General features: G+C 41.0%; 1 protein-coding gene across 1 annotated transcript in view; it reads right to left on the bottom strand.

Moving 5' to 3' along the window:
• Positions 1–3,235: 3,235 nt before the first annotated feature.
• The window catches only part of CUL4A (cullin 4A), a 49,631-nt gene continuing 34,656 nt past the window's right edge, over positions 3,236–18,210 (bottom strand). The window contains exons 15-21 of the mRNA XM_069970798.1: positions 18,008–18,093; positions 15,730–15,837; positions 14,879–14,992; positions 10,877–10,982; positions 8,382–8,554; positions 6,514–6,666; positions 3,236–4,494 (exon numbers count right to left, since the gene is read on the bottom strand). Coding sequence (XP_069826899.1) covers positions 4,399–4,494; positions 6,514–6,666; positions 8,382–8,554; positions 10,877–10,982; positions 14,879–14,992; positions 15,730–15,837; positions 18,008–18,093 — 836 coding nt within the window. The 3' untranslated portion in view covers positions 3,236–4,398. The remainder of the gene's footprint in view (positions 4,495–6,513; positions 6,667–8,381; positions 8,555–10,876; positions 10,983–14,878; positions 14,993–15,729; positions 15,838–18,007; positions 18,094–18,210) is intronic.

Raw genomic sequence — 18,210 nt, 5'->3', positions numbered from 1 at the left:
GCTCATCAACCAATGGTTGGCAAAGCGGCAACACCTGGCACCCGGCCTGATCAGCTGTTCGGTGCTGCATGACACCGCAAACACAGTTTGTCACCGTTCAATGTATAGGGGTGACGATGTGTAACTGCAGCTCAGTTCCTATTCACGTGTATGAGACCTAAGCTGCAGTTACAGGTAGCCATCACTACACAATAAACGGAGACACTCTGTAATGCTGGGGCCATACAGCTGATCAGCGTAGGTATAAATTTGTTTTAAAGCAAGATAAGTAAAATAATAATAATAGTAATTATTATTTTTAGTACTGGAAGACTTGAGATTTTTTAAATAGAAGTAAATAACAAATCTCTCTTTCTTGATTAGAGAGATTTTTATCTTGCTGAACTACCCCATTAATGTAAATTGCTTTATTTAACATCACCTGTTAATTTAGATTTTAAAAGTTAAACCGACCTTAAAGTGCCCATGTATGTCCTGATATTAAGTTGGCCTAGTCCAAGGATTGGTATATAAATACATTGGCAGACCTAAATGTCTGCACTATGTCTGACCAAGGTGAGCAGCTAATAATCCATTCATTTGGGGAGGAAAAAAAATAAACCAAAACTGTCTAGTTTGCCTGTAGCAACCAATCACAGCTTGGCATTTATTTTCAATCTGTGGGCAAAACTATTGGGGGTTTTTATTGTTACTGAAAAGAGTCCAGGCTACAGGACTCAAGTGCAGGGTGGAGTTAAAAAGAAGTGGAAACATTCTGACCGTAAGTTACACTCTACTGGGAACATATCGGATTATGTTTAGGCCTCATAGATTTACATTACATATTAGGAGTAGAAACATTCAGAGCTTGACTTTACACTTCTATTGTTTTAATTTTTAAGAAAAAAAGTAAATAAAAGGTGAAAAACCGGTACAAAATGACTTATTTCCAGCATATAAATAAAATATGTTTCTGAAAAACCCAAGTTGTACACAAAAGGGGAGTGACTGTGTATAAAAACTGTATTCGAGGCATAAACAAAGACCGTTCACCATTTCTTGCCTTAGATTGCATCAAAAATTAGATGATGAAACTTCAGGACACACATGGACATTTTTATGCATCTGCGCCATTTTTCATTTCCCGCTGCTTGGTGGTTTCCATGATTACACAATAATGTCTACACTAAAACCAAACCTCATTTTACTTGATGTGAAAACTACTTTTTTTAATGTAAGATGATTTACGCAGACTAGCACTTTCTCAGGGTGCATTCTGCAGAGGTGGATTTATCACATAATGATGGAGAACTGTAAAGGGGACATGTGAAAAGAATACAGAATTATACTGATTTTATAGATGATACAGCCAGAGCACAATCACATATCCATTACAGAGTGGAGAAACAATGTTACTGAACATATGGCATATTGGTAAGTGGCTGAAAAAGTACTCACCGGCAACAAACAAAAACAAGTCCAAGTATGGTATAAGCAAACCGTGTCCTTCTCTTCTGTCGGCCGCCGTCTCTGCCACGATCTTTGAACACACTCTGGGAGCTATGCCGATTCCAAATGGTAATGTCTGAAATTGAAGATGCACCAGTCTTTTGTTTAACCAAATTGCTCTAACCTTAGGTACTTTTGGAAGTCTGGATGTATAGGCACATGTAAGTAAGCGTCTTTCAAGTCTATGGAGGTCATGTAACAATTCCTTCATGAGCAACTTTACTGTAGTCTTTACTGAATCCATGTTCTGATACTTGAGGAATTTGTTAAGGGGTTTTAAATTTATATGATGACCCGGTAGCAAAGGTCCTGTTTCTGCAGCAGGAAAAGATGTGAGTAAAAACCCTGACCTACCGCTTAAGGCCCTATTACAAAGAACGATTATCGTCCCGTGTAATAGAAGGCAATGATCAGCCGTCATGAGCGATGTCGCCTGATCGTTGCTGTTGTTTGTCTTTCAACATGTTGAAAGACAAAGGACTGGGACAGCAGCGATCAGCTGCGGTCGCTTTACAAAATAGGAGTGGCGTCAGCAGAACGCCACTATCCTCTATGGGCTGCCCAGATGATCTAGTGATCACCCGGGCAGCCTGCATTTGCCCGCTCTCTGCCGGCGTGTGTAATAGCTTTCTCCTCTATGTCGTCCTGAGTAATAGGGGCTATACTGGGGGGGGGGGGGGATACTTTAGGATTATGCTACCTTAAATGAGGGACGCTGAACAGATCAGTGTATTACTTACATCATTCAGCAGTTCTCCTAATATGCAGGAGAATGGGATTGTTGCCACACCCTTCCCCTGTCCTCCAGCTGCTGACTGACAGCTAACTGCCTATACACAGCATGAATAGATAACCGCCAACAAACAGCTAGTGGGTGGAGTTTTGTACTTTTCATTAATATCGAGGTCTACTGGGCTCACACACATAATGGAGAGGACTACTTGTTGTCCATGTTATTCAGAAGTATATCGTCAAATCAGCTGCACAAAACAATGTCAGTGATACATCATTCTCTTTAGCTTCTCTGTCACTAGTTTATGCTACCCTTAGATAGGATAGCAGAAACCTGCTGACAGAGTCTCTTTAATCATATGCCAGAAAATAAATACTTCATGGAGGACAAAAAAGTGGCCATGGATGGAACCTCTGCCACTATCATTTTAGCAATGCATTCCTCACGACCATAATAAGTAGATAATCTGCACCTGCAAATCCTATTTTATTTTTTCCCCATGCTCCTAGAGAATCTCTTAGATGCATCCTCCTAATAATACACAACAGAGAAGGCAATAACATAAGAATAATTAAGATAATTTTAGTTATGCTTCACCACCCCTGGATAATCTGGATTTTGTTCTGGAGCTCCTGTGCATGAAGCTTCGTTCTTGTTGTTCCCACTGGCACCATGTTTAGTGGTCAGTGGAAATGCCCATTAGATCCATGAGGCAGCTTTGGAAACATTTCATTGGTGGTAGATCCAGTCTTTCAAACTGTTCCAATGTAATGTCAGGTCCAACCACACAGTTTATGCTTGTGCTCAAGAGACAGCGGTAGGGTTGTATGCAGTGAGTCGTAGTTATTACCCTTGAGCCAAACTCAATGACATTCTGCTAGTAAAACTGTAACGTAAAACCTGGGTGACATATGCAAGGGAAAATGGTTCAGGAAAAGTGAAATGGGAATACTATTCTATATTTAAAATCTGGTGCCAAAGTACACAGTAATTCACATTCTGTACAAAAAGAAGTCATTTGTGCCTTAAATAATTTTATTAGCAAATGCAAATACCCATATCTTTTTACATTGTTTACAGTGTACAAATGTCCTCATTCAAATGTCATTTACGCTTAGAAATTGCATATTGAAAGCTCTTCTGGAAACGGCAGCAATAACTTATTTGTGGTGAGGCTTTTCTTTCAAAAACCCTAAGTGCTCCGAAAGAAATGATTAATAAAGGTCAATGACATCTGAAGGCAGCAATATCGTTCACTACATTTTATGTGCAATGGTAAGAGCACCCACAATGCTCTAGTGCAGTAATACAAGTGACCTTGATTAATCACCCAGGTAAAGTAGACCTTTGCTGAACTCCGTCATCTCCACCAATGGCTATCTGCAGTGTTATGACATCAGAACGAGACAATGACTAGTCAGTCGATGTCAAATGTATGAATATTCTGATTCCACAAGAGAGGGATCTATTACATTTTACATTACAAGTGAAAGTTGGGCAGAATCGTTGGTATATATGTTATTCAGCACATAGACACAGAGAAGCTGTTATGTCTTATATTGTCCAAAAATAGAGTTAAATGACATTGAAAGCAGAAATGGTTCACCCTAAATTAGATAGGGAGTAAATGCCGGTGGCATTGTGCCACAATAGGGCTTTACTTATGCTCACAGACTCCCAATTTCACATACACTTTGAGGATTAGACTGTAAAGTAGGTACCCAACATTACAGCCAAGACCTACAGTTGTTAGTTTAGTTGTAGGTCTATAGAAGATCAGAGTATATACTAGCTAAGGCTCCTGCACTGTAATTCTTCTCTCAGCCAATAATAAGGATTGCAGCATTAAGGGCCTATTTAGTGTTGCAGTGGTGATGTGTGTGACAAGCCAAAACAATATGGAAGGATATGAAGGAAAAATAGTATATATCACTGCAGACTGGGGGGAACAGAAGTCTACATGTTATTATGTGTTTATGCCAAAAGAACTAGTAAAACATCCTTTAAACAGCCACACAAACAAAAAATTACCTAAAACACCTATAGAATATTACTAAGGTTTATTGATGCTGGGATGTCAAACAACTGCTGCAATACTCTTGGCAATAAACCTTGGGTGAGCACTTGATGTTTCTCTAGCTCTTCATCACACTGCAGCAGCAGCGACAACAGGCTCCTCATGCCAGATAATGGTACTGCTTTGAGTTTTCTTTGTCCCTTTCCATGTAGTCTCTATCAATTAATGACTCAATCCTCTTCTTCAGGTCTCCAGGCTGGAAGACACATAATCAGTTTATTACTGAGCAACAAACAAATGAAGCTTAAGTGTTCTCTATAAGGGTCCATTCACACTGCGGAAACCAGGTGGGAATTCAAAGCGGAATCCTCGCCGCAGACTCCACTCGAAATTCCACCTGCCTCACTGCCCAATGTTAAGTATAGGGGGCCTCTGCTGAAAGAATTGACTTGTCAATTCTTTCAGCAGAGAGCAGAGGCGCCCTATACTTAACAATGAAGCAGGAGGAGTTCCGAGTGGAGTCCGCAGCAGGGATTCAATTTGTAATTTCCACCTAAATGGACATTGAAGCAAATAGAAGTAGCAGTCAGGTGATTGGGTGCACTTAGAAGCAGAGGCCACTCAATTCGTGGTGGAAGTCGGCTGCAAAACAGAGCCACACTCCTGCAGCAACTGCAGAGACAGGACTGGTGCCAGTCTCTGTAGTGTAAGCGCTCTGTTGCATGGAGCAATAATCTGCCGAATCAGGCCAATTCCGCAGATTATTGCTCCGTGTAATAAAGACAACGATCAGCCAATGACAACAATCATCGGTCCTGACTTAACCCTTAGAGGACCAAGCACAAAATGACCCAGTGGACTGCGCAAATTTTCATTTTTGTGTTTTCATTTTTTCCTCCTCCTCTATTAAGAGCTCTAGCACTTTCATTTTTCTATCTACAGGGCCACGTAAGAGCTTGTTTTTTACAGGAATAGTTGTACTTTGTATTAGCGTCTTTCATTCCACCATAACATGTATGATGGAACCCCCAAAATATTATTTATGAAGACAAATTGTTGTAATCGTAAAAAAAGAATGCAATATGGTAATGTTTGGGGGGTTCCTGTGTTTACGTAATGCACTATACGGTAAAAGCGACATGATATCCTTATTCTATACCTTATTCTATAGGTCAGTCCGCAGGTTTACACAGATTCTCTAATGTTTTTTTTTATTTATATACACACACATATATATTTTATGAAATCCTTTTTATTTGCAATTTAAGTATTAATAAAATGGGCCTATTGCGACTCTTATAAAATGTTTTAGTTTTTCACCTACGGGGCTGTATGAGATGTCATTTTTTGCGCCATGATCTCTAGTTTTTATCAATACCACATTTATTTGTGAAGCTCGGACATTTTGATCACTTTTTAATACTTTTTTTTATATATATAATGTAACAAAAACAAAAACAAACAAACAAAAAAAACAAAATCGGTAATCCTGGCACTTTTTCCCCCTCTTTTCGGTTACGCCATTCGCCATGAAGATTGTTATATTTCAATAAATCGAAAAATTACGCACGCTACGATATATTATATGTTTATTTATTTTTATATGTTTTATTTATATAATGGGAAAGGGGGGGGGGTAATTTACATTTTTATTGGGGGAGGGGCATTTATAAAAACATTTTTTTTTTTTTTTTTTTTTACACATTTTAAGTCCCCTTGGGGGACTTTTACCTGCAATCATTAAATTGCAAACACTTCATAGCACAGGATGTACCGGTACGCCCAGGGTTGTCTGGGGACCGTCCCCCAAGGCGTACTGGTACATCCTAGATCGTCTAGGAGTTGATATCATCAGTCGCCGACTACGCATTGCTACGTGTAATAGCGATGCATGGCTGACGATAGCATTGCATAGTTTAGGTAGATGGGTGCTCTGCTTCGTCAGCGACGGAACATAACATATGTAAAGACCTCTGATCGCCCCCCCCCCCCCAAATCAAGTTTTGGGGGTGCTGATCGGACACCCAATAGGTGTGGCATCTGTCATTCAGACATTTAAATGCTGCAATAGCTATTGGTTATATGACTGACATTGGCAGGATAGCTAATTAGCACAAAGCAGAAAACACCTGCTGTGTATGGCGCGGGCTCAGCTTCAAAGCCTGCACCATACACCTTCTCACAATTGCTGATGTATACATATTGTGGGCTGTCGTGAAGAAGTTTAAATTAAATATTTTATATAAAACACCACACACAGAAAAGCTATCTGTACCTTTACAGGGAATTTCAGTTGATTATATAGCTCCGAGACCAGAAGGTTGTGCGTAAGGGTTTTTCTCATTTTCATAATGCGTACAATTGCTGCATCAATCTGGTACTGTCTGTCTTGGAAAACTCTTTCTGTCGTGGTAACCTGTTCTTCCACCTGCAAATACATCATAGACATTAATAATCTGCATAGTGAATTTTAATGCTACAGGTTTCATGTTACGTGAGGATTTTGGTGTGGATTTACAGCAGATAAAATCCGAAACAGAATCTGACATGCTTTGGGATCTGTTGGCGCTATACAAACAAATATTATTATGGTAAAATCTGCACTGCAGGTCAGTTTGTGTGGGAAAAATTTTTGCATGTTAATAAGATTTTATATTATTTCACATGTATTGTACAGTCCCCCGCTACTGACTGTACCTGTGCAAATCTGCAAGCAATCTGTTAAGTGTGAAAAGTAATGGTGGTTTTACACGGAACGATTATCGTTCGAATTTGCACGATAACTATCGCATTTGTGAGATAATCGTTCCGTGTAAACACAGCGAACAATCAAGCGACGAGTGAGAAATTGTTCATTTTGATCTTTCAACAAGTTCTCAAATCATCGTTGGTCGTTTGCAAAACATTCGCAGATGGTTCAGTGTAAATAGTCTTTAACCAATTTAAGCTATGTGTGAGATAGGCTTAAACGATCGCAAAACAACCGCAAAACAATTTTTCTGTACGTAATATCGTTCCGTCTAAACGCTGATCGTTATAAAAAACACATTGTTCATTCGGAATAGTTAATCATGCGATTGGGTGAATTATCGCTCCATGTAAAAGTACCATAAGTGTAAAAGTGGCAAAGATCAGCTGTGGATGGGAGAAACGCCTGATCTTTAGCTGATCAGGTCTTTAGAGCAGGCATTTAAATTTATTGTTGTCGGCCACTCTTTGTCCTGGGTAATTAGGGTTATGTGCATCCAGCAAACTGTCAGCACAGATATATGCCGATCTCACTGATCAGCGCTCGTTTGCGGCCCCCACGGCCGACAAATCACCCAATGTAAAAGGACCCAAAGTGTACCTGCCATTCTAGAAACAATCTGAGTGTTCACCTACTAATCAGTAATACGAGTAGGGAGACAAGTGTCTGGCTGTGCACTTCTCTCTCTGCTCTATGTCTACGAAACCAAGATGGTTCCATAGACTTATGGCCCTATTCCACGGGCCGTTTTAGAGGAGCAAACGAGCGCTATTAGCGCTCGTTTGCTCCTCGTTCGCCGCTCGCTGCCGCCGCTATTCAACGCGGCTGCAGCGAGCGGGTGAGTGCGGGAGGGGCGGCGGGGAGCTGCGGGGGGGCTGCTCGGAGGATCGCTGATCGTCCGGGCAGCCCATAGGATATAGCAGCGTCTGCTGCCGATGCTCCTATTCAGCGGAGCGACGGCAGCAGATCGCTGCTATATCAGTCGCTTGTTTTTCAACATGTTGAAAAACAAGCGACTGCAACGATCAGCCGACATGAACGATGTCGGCTGATCGTTGCACTCTATTCCACGGAACGATTATCGTCCGTAGCGGTCGATATCGTCCGAAAATGAACGATAATCGTTCCGTGGAATAGGGCCATTACATTATGAGATTGTCTTGGGCATGTGACACAGAGACGCGAGAGAATAAACAAACCATGGACTTCTGCGAGCTCTTTCTCTTGATCAGTTGGGGTCTGAACATTTAAACTATATAAAAACTTTGACCCGTCTCTCTGATATCAAACTTTATTTTTAATAATGGCAGTACCTCTTCAGAAAAAAAGTATAAATGGTAAAAAAAAAAAAAAAGGCAAAAAATATAACAAAACTATTAAATGAGGTATCTCACCGTTTCTTTCATCTGAATTTGGTTGATCTTTATTCTATATAATTTGTGCTTAAAGTCCCCATTGAAGATAAACTTGTCTCTATCTTCCACATCCTTACTCTTTGGTGTTTTGTTAAGCACTCTTGCTTTACCACAAGCAAGCGACTGTAGAGTCCGTCGCAGTTCACTATCCTCTGTAAAGGAAATGTAAGCACCACAACATAGTGGAAATTAGTAATATATTGGTCTTCATTTTATCTACATGGCATAAGTGTCATCTCTATGTAGTTAAATACTATGTTTTAAAAGTAAATAACCTAGGCTGCCTCAGTTAATGTTTAACAGAGTTTATTGTTTGAATATTTGCATGTGACATGTGAGACTTCTTCAACAATATGGATACACATTACCTGCTTTTTTTTTTTAGGGAAAAAGTACCATATGGTGTTAACTGATATACCCTATATACATATAGTTAATATGGAATACCTTTCTTGTACTTTTACAAATTGCATTACGATTGTTAACTGCGCCCTATATTACTCAACGCATACTGAGGGCAGGGAAGCATTTGAGTTAATGTAACATACATTGTATGTTTGTTGTGTCTTTTATGTGTTGTGAAAAGATCATGTGACTGCAACTGAACTGAGCATTAGCGACCCAACCTAGTGGATGCCTGGCAGGCTTTAACCAAGGGCAACAGCAAACAATGCAGGCACATGGGTGATTAGAAAGTCTATCTCTCAAACGATACATTTTAGGAAATGCTTGTATATTTGAAACAAGTACAGACCTATTTTTTCCTGACATCACCCCTTCTAAGTAAATACGCGTTGCTTATTGTTACATGCTTATTTAAAAGGGCACTCCAGGGAAGAAGAAGAAAAAGTGTTTTTTAATCAATGGTTGCTAGTTAGGCAAGGATCACACTGCGTTTTTGCATTTGATTGTATCCATTTCTGAACGTTTAATTTTATCGTACAGAAAAACATGATCAACCATGTTTTTGTGTGCCCTAAATAAATATATATATATATATATATATATATATATATATATTTTTTTTAAACTAATTTATTTATTTTTTAATGTAAGTCAATGGAAATGGAAGCCGATGGATGGCATACTACTGCATCTGCTTTTACCATCCTTTTGCCCATCAAATGAAAACATTAAATGGACAGCAAAAACACAGTATGAACCTAGCCTAAGGGTGCATTCACATGTACAGGATCTGCAGCAGATTTGATGGCCCAGATTTAAAGCCGCACATTTGTTTTGAATCTGCAACTTCAAATCTGCTGCAGATCCTGTACGCACCCTTATATAGCTTTGTCTTAGACTGGAAGGAATACTGTAGGGCATACAGCAGCTGATAAGTGCTGGAAGACTTGAGTTTCTTAAAGAGAAGTAGATTACAAATCTGTATAACTTTCTGACACCAGTTGATTTAAAAATATTTTTCCCAGAAGACCCAGTACCCCTATAATTGGGTTATGCAATTTTTTTTTTTGAGCACATAAAATGTATATATTTTTGTCCTCTTACTGCAGTCTATTCATACAGGTAAATATCACAAAGAGTCAAAAAACGCATGTGACAAACAAAAAGGAAATTTTGCAATTTCACCCACCCTTTTTATACATAACCAACTTAGCTCCACCTTAAAGTAAGCTTATCATTACTTTTAAGCTGCCTGAATCGCATGTCACTGGGGCTGTACCCAGCAGTTTCTCCTAACCCTACTGGCATTGACTGATAGATCTCTTCTTTGGAAAGCATCAGTGTTTATTTTTTTGTTCTATACATCTATAATGACCCATCTTGTGAGACTCTATATTCTCTATTTTTACCCATGCCCCCCTTCTTCCATCACTTTCATTATCTAAGACCCAAGATCTTACTTTCCACTCGTGCCCCTGATGGCACTTATGAATACCCAACCAACTTTTACTGTGTTTTTTTTTATACCTATGCAGGGCACCTTGCATAAAAATTCTTTGAGCTGAGATCGGAGGTGTGCAAGGCATCGCACTGACACACTGAGGCAGGCGGGATTCCGAGTGGAGTCCATGGTAGGGGCTCTGCGAGGATTTCCGCCACTTTTACTCAGTGTGAACATACACTTAACCTGTGCAATTTCTGCCTAGGTCCCCATACAGTATTTTTGCTCAGTATTTTGCAACCAAAACCAGGAGTGGATTGAAAACACAGAAAGGCTCTGTTCACACACTGTTGAAATTGAGTGGATGGCCACCATTAATGGCAAATAACGGCCATTGTTTTAAAACAGCAGCAATTATTTGCCATTAAATGATGGTCATCCACTACATTTCAACAGTGTGTGAACATTCAATCCACTGCTGGTTTTGGTTGATAAATACTGACCAATATACTGAGCAAGAATACTGTGTGTAAACATAGCCAGGTGTTAAATAATAAATGAGGACCAATGGGTGTAAATGTAAGTGAACTTTATGCTTAGTATATTAAGAAAATAAAGGTTCTCTCACCTATTCCTGTGGCCAGTTTAATTTCTTCAAAGCTGAATTCATCTCCCTCATTGAACATGAGTAGCACCAGTGTTTGAAACAAAGATACCTGAAGCTCTTTCTTCTCCTAGATATCCCCCAAAACAGAACAAAAAAACACTATAAAGATGCAGAAGCAATGAGATCTCCATGTCATGCACCATTCATCTAGCAATAATGAAAAAAATGAGTTTTTAGTACACAACTGAATTCTATGAGCTTATTACTAGCACACTATATGCACCTGGAAAATACTTATTATATAAATCTTGTCCTATTACATTATGATATGGCCACATTCACGTACCTTCAGTGTAATTTTAAAGTGTATTGTATTTATTGTAATTGTAAAGTGGTATTAAGTCCCATGAAAACAAAGTATGAAGCGGTAAGAGAAGTGTATTATCTCTATGGAAATATTACAGCAACCGAGTAGGTGCGCTGGGATTCATTTCAGCCAGTCTCGTCTTGCATGAAACAGTGACTCAATCAAACTGCAATAAAATGTTACTAAACATTATTGTGAATAGCCAGAGTGGCCAGGTGGTAATTTGAGAGAAAATTACTATTTAACATTTTTTTCCACAATGGTGGACTGAGTAGGAGGAAACCTCACTTTCATACATGAATACTTGTTGCGTGCGGTCAAGACAGGATCCACTGGCACCACCAACAATTCAGCTGCTGAATAATCTATTGCATATATTATAATATATATATATATATATATATATATACATATATACACACACACACACAAAGGTTCAGGTTTCACTGGAGTACTCAGGCCTCAGTCTCTACTCATAGTTACTATCATTAGATTAACACTAATTTCAGGAAGGGTGTTTGCTTGCTGTGTGATCTCTTATGATAAAAACTTATTTTTAGATATCGCAGGCTTGAGGAACTTGTTTCATGAACGGTGTGACTAAGCAGTGGTTAAAGTAAGATACTATCAGTGCCACATGACATGAGTTTTAAAGAAAAAGAAGAAAAACCACACAACTTAAAACAGTAAAAAATGCCAGACATGAAGCACAAAAAATACACTCTAAGTCCACGTTCACACAAAGTAGCAATGGCCGTGATTAGTACAGAACTTACGTTGTGCTGAAGGCTGAGGGAATCCCGGCCGGCGTGTAAACACATAGTATACACTCCGGCCAGGATCCCTAGCTGTGCTGTGAGAAACCGACATGTCAGTTTTCTGCGGCCGCTATTCAATGAATAGCGGGTGCAGAAAACCCTGTCAGTTCACACAACAGAGCGGATGCACCCGCATTAGAACTCAGCGGCGCTAAAAAAAAAACATACGGCCGATTCACACGTACAGGATCTGCAGCAGATTTGATGGTGCAGATTTGCTTTGAATCTGCAACTTCAAATCTGCACCATCAAATCTGCTGCAGGTCCTGTACGTGTGAACGCACCTAAACAAACACTGAAAGAAATGCTTAAAGGAGTAGTAACAAAGATAAAAAAACAAAACAAAACAAAAAAACATCAATTACTTCCCTAATATCCTTTTTTAAATCCTACTTTGTCTCATTGTACAAGTAAAACTGAAATATATATATGAAATCTGTTCTGTGTTTCCAAGAGGATCAGCCTTGTTTGCTGTAGGAGAAATATAATTGTTATGCCCCATCCCTTCATTCTAGAGCAGGGGTACTCAACAACTTTTAGTGAGGGTCCACTTACCGGGGTCTATTGTCAGGTGAAGGTCCGAGCTGAACATCAGTAGGAAACGTGTTTTGTTAATTTGTCACAAACGTTCAACTATTTATATACAGAATTGCTGCTTATTAGCGGGAAAACTGGCATTTTTTTCTCTCTCACCAGGCCTTTGATATTAGGTACAAAGGGGGTGACTGCCCTGGTAGTATATAGCCCCCCTGTTGCTCCCCCAGTAGTGTATAGCCCCCCTTGTGCGCTCTCCCTCAGTAGTATATAGCCCCCTGTTGCTCCCCCAGTAGTATATAGCCCCCCTGTGCGCTCTCCCCCTGTAGTATATAGCCCCCTGTGAGCTCCCCCCAGTAGTATATAGCCTCCCCGTGCGCTCTCCCCCTGTAGAATATAGCCCCCTGTGAGCTCCCCCCAGTAGTATATAGCCCCCCTGTGCGCTCTCCCCCTGTAGTATATAGCCCCCTGTGCGCTGTCCCCCAGTAGTATATAGCCCCCTGTGAGCTCCCCCCAGTAGTATATAGCCCCCCTGTGCGCTCTCCCCCTGTAGTATATAGCCCCCTGTGCGCTGTCCCCCAGTAGTATATAGCCCCCTGTGAGCTCCCCCCAGTAGTATATAGCCCCCCTGTAGTATATAGCCCCCTGTGAGCTCCCCCCAGTAGTATATAGCCCCCGTGAGCTCCTCCCAAGTAGTATATAGCCCCCCTGTGAGCTCCCCCCTGTAGTATATAGCCCCCTGTGCGTTCCCCCCAGTAGTATATAGCCCCCTCAGTAGTATATAGCCCCCTGTGAGGTCCCTCCTGTAGTATATAGTCCACCTGTGCGCTCTCCCCTTGTAGATGCCCCCCAGACAGAAAAAGAAAATAACAAAAACAACTCACCTAGCACCTCGTTCCCCGCTGCGGCTGTCTTCTTCTCTTCCCGTCGGTCCGGCCCCCGGCTGATACGCGCTCTGTAGGGATGTCCCGGGGATTCCCCAGCAGAGCGCGCATCAGTGACCTCAGCGTACGCCGCCGGCCTGCACTTCCGGGAAGGTCAGGCCGGCAGCGTACACTGAGGTCTGTGGTGCGCGCTCTGCTGGGGAATCCCCGGGACATCCCTACAGAGCGCGTATCAGCCGGGGGCCGGACCGACACTGCCCCCAGCCCCACAGGCGTACTGACATCTAAGGACAGTACGCCTATGGGGCGGGAGGCAGTGCGGTGGGGAGCGGGACCTCCTAACCGCCCCGGGACGGACCGGATTCGGGGCAGTTAGGTCTGACCAGGGGTCCGGACAGCTGGCCTCCGCGGTCCGGGTTCGGACCGCGGTTCGCCAGTTGAGGACCCCTGTTCTAGAGATTAACTGTGTTTTTTAAAAGCTGCACACTGGAAGTGAGGGTAACCATATTTCACACTTATTTCTAGATTTAATGTTACTTTAAAGCAAATCTGTACCCCCCCCCCACATACACACACAAACACACTTCTACAAACAACTGGAAGCATTCCTTTGCTAACATCAAGTCCTTCCCTGTTGTCTGTTGGGTCTTCCTCCCCATCCTCGTTGTCTGTAGCAATGCCCAGGGAGTATTTCTCCTCTTCAGCGCTGTTTAAACTCTGTGCTCGCTTCGTAGCAATCTGAAGCGGCACAGGCATACTGACACGGCCGGCCTCCTTGTTCTAGCTACCGCGTCATTGCATCTGCGTCGCCTTCTCTAAACATGTCAAGTTAATTTAAAATGATAGAAACTATCCCCAATATTGCTTCCCAGCCACCACTGGCCCACATGAGCCTGGCGAAGTATGGGCGTAACCCCTACTGATGGTGTAAGCCCTGCAAGCTACACTGTTTACATAACTCCCAAAGCTACATAAACAGCATAGCTCACAGGGCTACTGCATTTGTGTAACTCCAATTATAGTTAAAGGGAGTTATGCAACTGTATAACTCCCACATTGAGGCAGTTTTCTGCTCCCCAACCACCTCCAGCGGCTTTCATTTCGGTGGCCTGCTCTTTAATTTCAGACAGAACACCTACCTTTATAAGTTACAGTATGAATACATTCTTGAATGTTGCCCAAGCTCCTGTTCTGCAAAATGTAAAAATGCATAACATAATCCACTAACAAATATGTTTGTAGTGATTCAGTCCTTAGAGTGAGAACATTACCATGACGGGTAAATAGTTATATAATAAAGGAGCCAGATGAAAAACAGGTAGCTAAATCTCTGCAGGAAAATGCCAACACACAATCTGAGGATAAAGCACATGACGGCCAAGAGGCAATCATGTAAGATAAGGCCTCAACATGCACTTACTTGTTTAAACTCGGCTTTCAAAACCGCATGTCCCAATGTAGACTGCCACTGAAGCCTCCTGCCACTGTGCTTACCAAGGTAAAATGTCTTAAAGATTTCCTGAAGTTTTACCATCTGAAAAGGCAAGAAAAGCTCAAATAATAAAACACACACTCACACTAACATAAGAATAAAAAATAGTAATGGAAAAGTTGGGAAACAAGTCTTCCAAAAGAACATGACTTTTTTTTATTAATATAGTTCTCACAACAGCATAAAGCAGAAGCAACCCGGACCATGTCTACAAAAGAGTGAAAAAACACAGGTAAAATAGATGGCCATCAGAGCACAATGCAGGTCTATCATGTCCTCTGTATAAATACCGATTTTGTTCAGATGTGATCATTGCATGTACCTGGCCCTTCACACCCCTCCCCTAAAGAGGCAGAAAGGAGTTTCCAGGGAGAGAGGAAAGGTAACACCTTGTCTGCTCCCCGGACAAGCCCTTTAACCTAAGATACAAAAATACTGTATACAGGGACGACCTTAAGAGAGCATCACCCCATCAATCAAAAGGAGGCACCACCAGCCGGTAAACTCAGGCGAGTGACGGAACCACTGCCAGGTGCTGGGGCACAGAAATGCTTATAGTTGCATAGGGCGTCCTGAGTGACAGCGCGAGAAGCCATTGGTCTTGGGACCACAGGCACCATCTCTATATGGGGATGCTACAATGAATGGCCTTTACTATATGGGGATTCTGCAAGCGGGAGCAAATCCTGCACAGGGCACCATCTACCCTAAGGCCAGCCCTGACTGTATAGCATGAAACAAAGGGTTGTTAACAATGGGAAAAATTTTAAGGTGCATACCTCTGTTGGTAAGTGGACATCCATTGGTGTATAGGTTGGCCAGTAACCCATTGTCAGTATATTGACTGTCAAGTCTATGTTGCCAGGGTCACTGTGATTTTGCATATACTGTATTCAAAAAACAAAAAACAACAAAAACTGGAATTTAACATAACGCAAAGATGGTGTCTGGTAAAATCTTTTTATGTCTATACTAAGAACACTAAAGGCATAAAAGCTCTAAAACACTGTGGAACACCAAGATACGATGTATTATGTTTTAGGGTACACAATCTATAGTATGAATAGAATGAAATGGGTTATACTGGATTAGATTAACATTGAAAGGCAGCCTTCGTTACCTAATGCTAGATAATGCCCTTACCCCCTTAAGAACCAACTTACTTCATTTTTCCATAATGTTCCATAAATTGTGAAAATACCCCAAAAAAGACCCAATTTGTGTAGGTGTTTTATGATGTACTAGTTTTAAAATGTAAAGCAGTTTTTTTTTAATGAATATCCTTAAAGGGGTTATTCAGTATTGAAAAAACCCACAGCTACTTCCTAGCAAAAACAGCACCACCCCTACCCTCCTGTTGTGTGTGGTCTAATAATTCAGCTCCATTAAAGGGAAAGTGTCACCTATTTTGTTTTTATGATTAGAGCCAGATAAAAAAAAAAATCTTTTATTCTAATCTGTTTGTATTTTCTGACTGTAGTTTTTTTTTATTTTACTTTTTTACATTGTTGGCTGATCTGTTTTTAACAGCATTTAGTGGCTTGCTATACAGCAAGACTCATGGACATAGATGGCAATAGACAGAGTCTGTCCCCTTGGGATTAATGTGAAGCATTACTGAGCATATTCTGTGACCTTTGAAGATGTCATTCCACAGGAAGCTACTATTTTCTACAGAAGTTTTGTAATTCTAAAAATCTATATGTACCATGTGTCTTGGCATTTGCAGCGTGCTGTTGCACGTTTCAGAATATTTTTCTAATAATACCTTCTCTAAATAAAGGTACACTTTAAAATTGGGAAAATGGGGAATTGAATACATTTTTTTTAGTAGGGAAGGTATTGATAATTTTTTACTTTGCACATTGTTATGTGGGCTGACATCTTGCCTGAACTGTTTTTAATAGTATTTAGTGACATGAGACAGGACTCATGGAAATAGACGACAATTGACAGTCCACTTGAGATGAAGATGAGAGTTTGTCCCCTTGAGATGAATGTGAAACATCTATGAACATTTGCTTGTTTGCTCAAAATTGCTCATAGGGATTAAGGTAACACTACAGTATCACACTGAGCTATTGCAGACTGTAGCAATAGTTAGTGACAGCAGCCATGGAGGCCTAGTACAGAGAAATGACCCACTATACCACCACTGATTCACATTTACAGTGTTTAAATATCATATAAGTGTCATTTAAACCAGCGCTTCTCAAACTTTTTTTACTGGAACCTCATCCAACAATGCCGGGCCCCACCAGATTTACAAGGGGGAAGTCTGAGTCTCATCATCTGTGGTAGAAGTCCATTTAAAAGTTGACAACAATGCTAAGGCTACCTTTCACCTGTCTCCTAAGCTTTATATACCCATACAAAAGTACAAAATACCTTAATAATTTTGTGCTGCCTCCCCAGTACTTCCTCACCAACAAGGGGCGCCTCACTGGTAAGGCCAGCCTCAGAGTTTGCGAAGCACCGTTTTAAACAGTAGCTAACAAGTGGGCTTTTGTGGGTCCACTTGTTGTTCCACCACGTGCTCCTGCTTGACTCTCCAGCCATGCCATACACTCTATTCTATACTCAGGCAGATTCTTCCATCTGCCCAAAGAATTGACATGTCAATTATTCAGGCGGACGGTGGAATCTGCCCGAGCATAGAATGGAATCTATGGCGCGGGTGCAGAGTCATATGGGAAGCGAGTGGTGGAATCTGCAGGATGTTATTCACGCAGATTCCATAGTGTGAACGCACGCTTAAAGGCACCTTGACTTAGGTACGGGCTTCCCAGGAGGTATTAGATCCTCCTTAGAGTAAAATCTGGATAAGAAGAGATTACATAAAGTACATTTAGGGTGCGTTCACACGTACAGGATCTGCAGCAGATTTGATGTGCAGATTTGAAGCTGCAGATTCAAAGCAAATCAATTTTGGGTCATCAAATCTGCTGCGGATCTGCTGCAGATCCTGTACGTGTGAACGCACCCCTATGTTTACATCCAGCAGTTTACTGACTTTTCATTAAAAAAAATGAGAAAAAAAACACAAGATGATCTTACCTGCTTGAATTGCACCATTACATCTTTTGACAACTCCATGTCTTTAAACATTCCCTCTAACTTACTGGTAAACGCTGCACCACACTCTACAAATAACAGGACAAAAAGTTAAGACTATTGTCTTGGACTAACATAATGCTTTCCTAAAACTTAAAGGGGTTGTGCTACTGAGTAAAGTTGGTAAAACTAGTAAAATCTGATAA

The sequence above is a fragment of the Dendropsophus ebraccatus genome, chromosome 5, assembly GCF_027789765.1.
Source record: "Dendropsophus ebraccatus isolate aDenEbr1 chromosome 5, aDenEbr1.pat, whole genome shotgun sequence".
NCBI lineage: Eukaryota > Metazoa > Chordata > Amphibia > Anura > Hylidae > Dendropsophus > Dendropsophus ebraccatus.
Note: the sequence above shows the minus strand (reverse complement) of the source record. Positions and strands in the feature narration are given on the sequence as shown.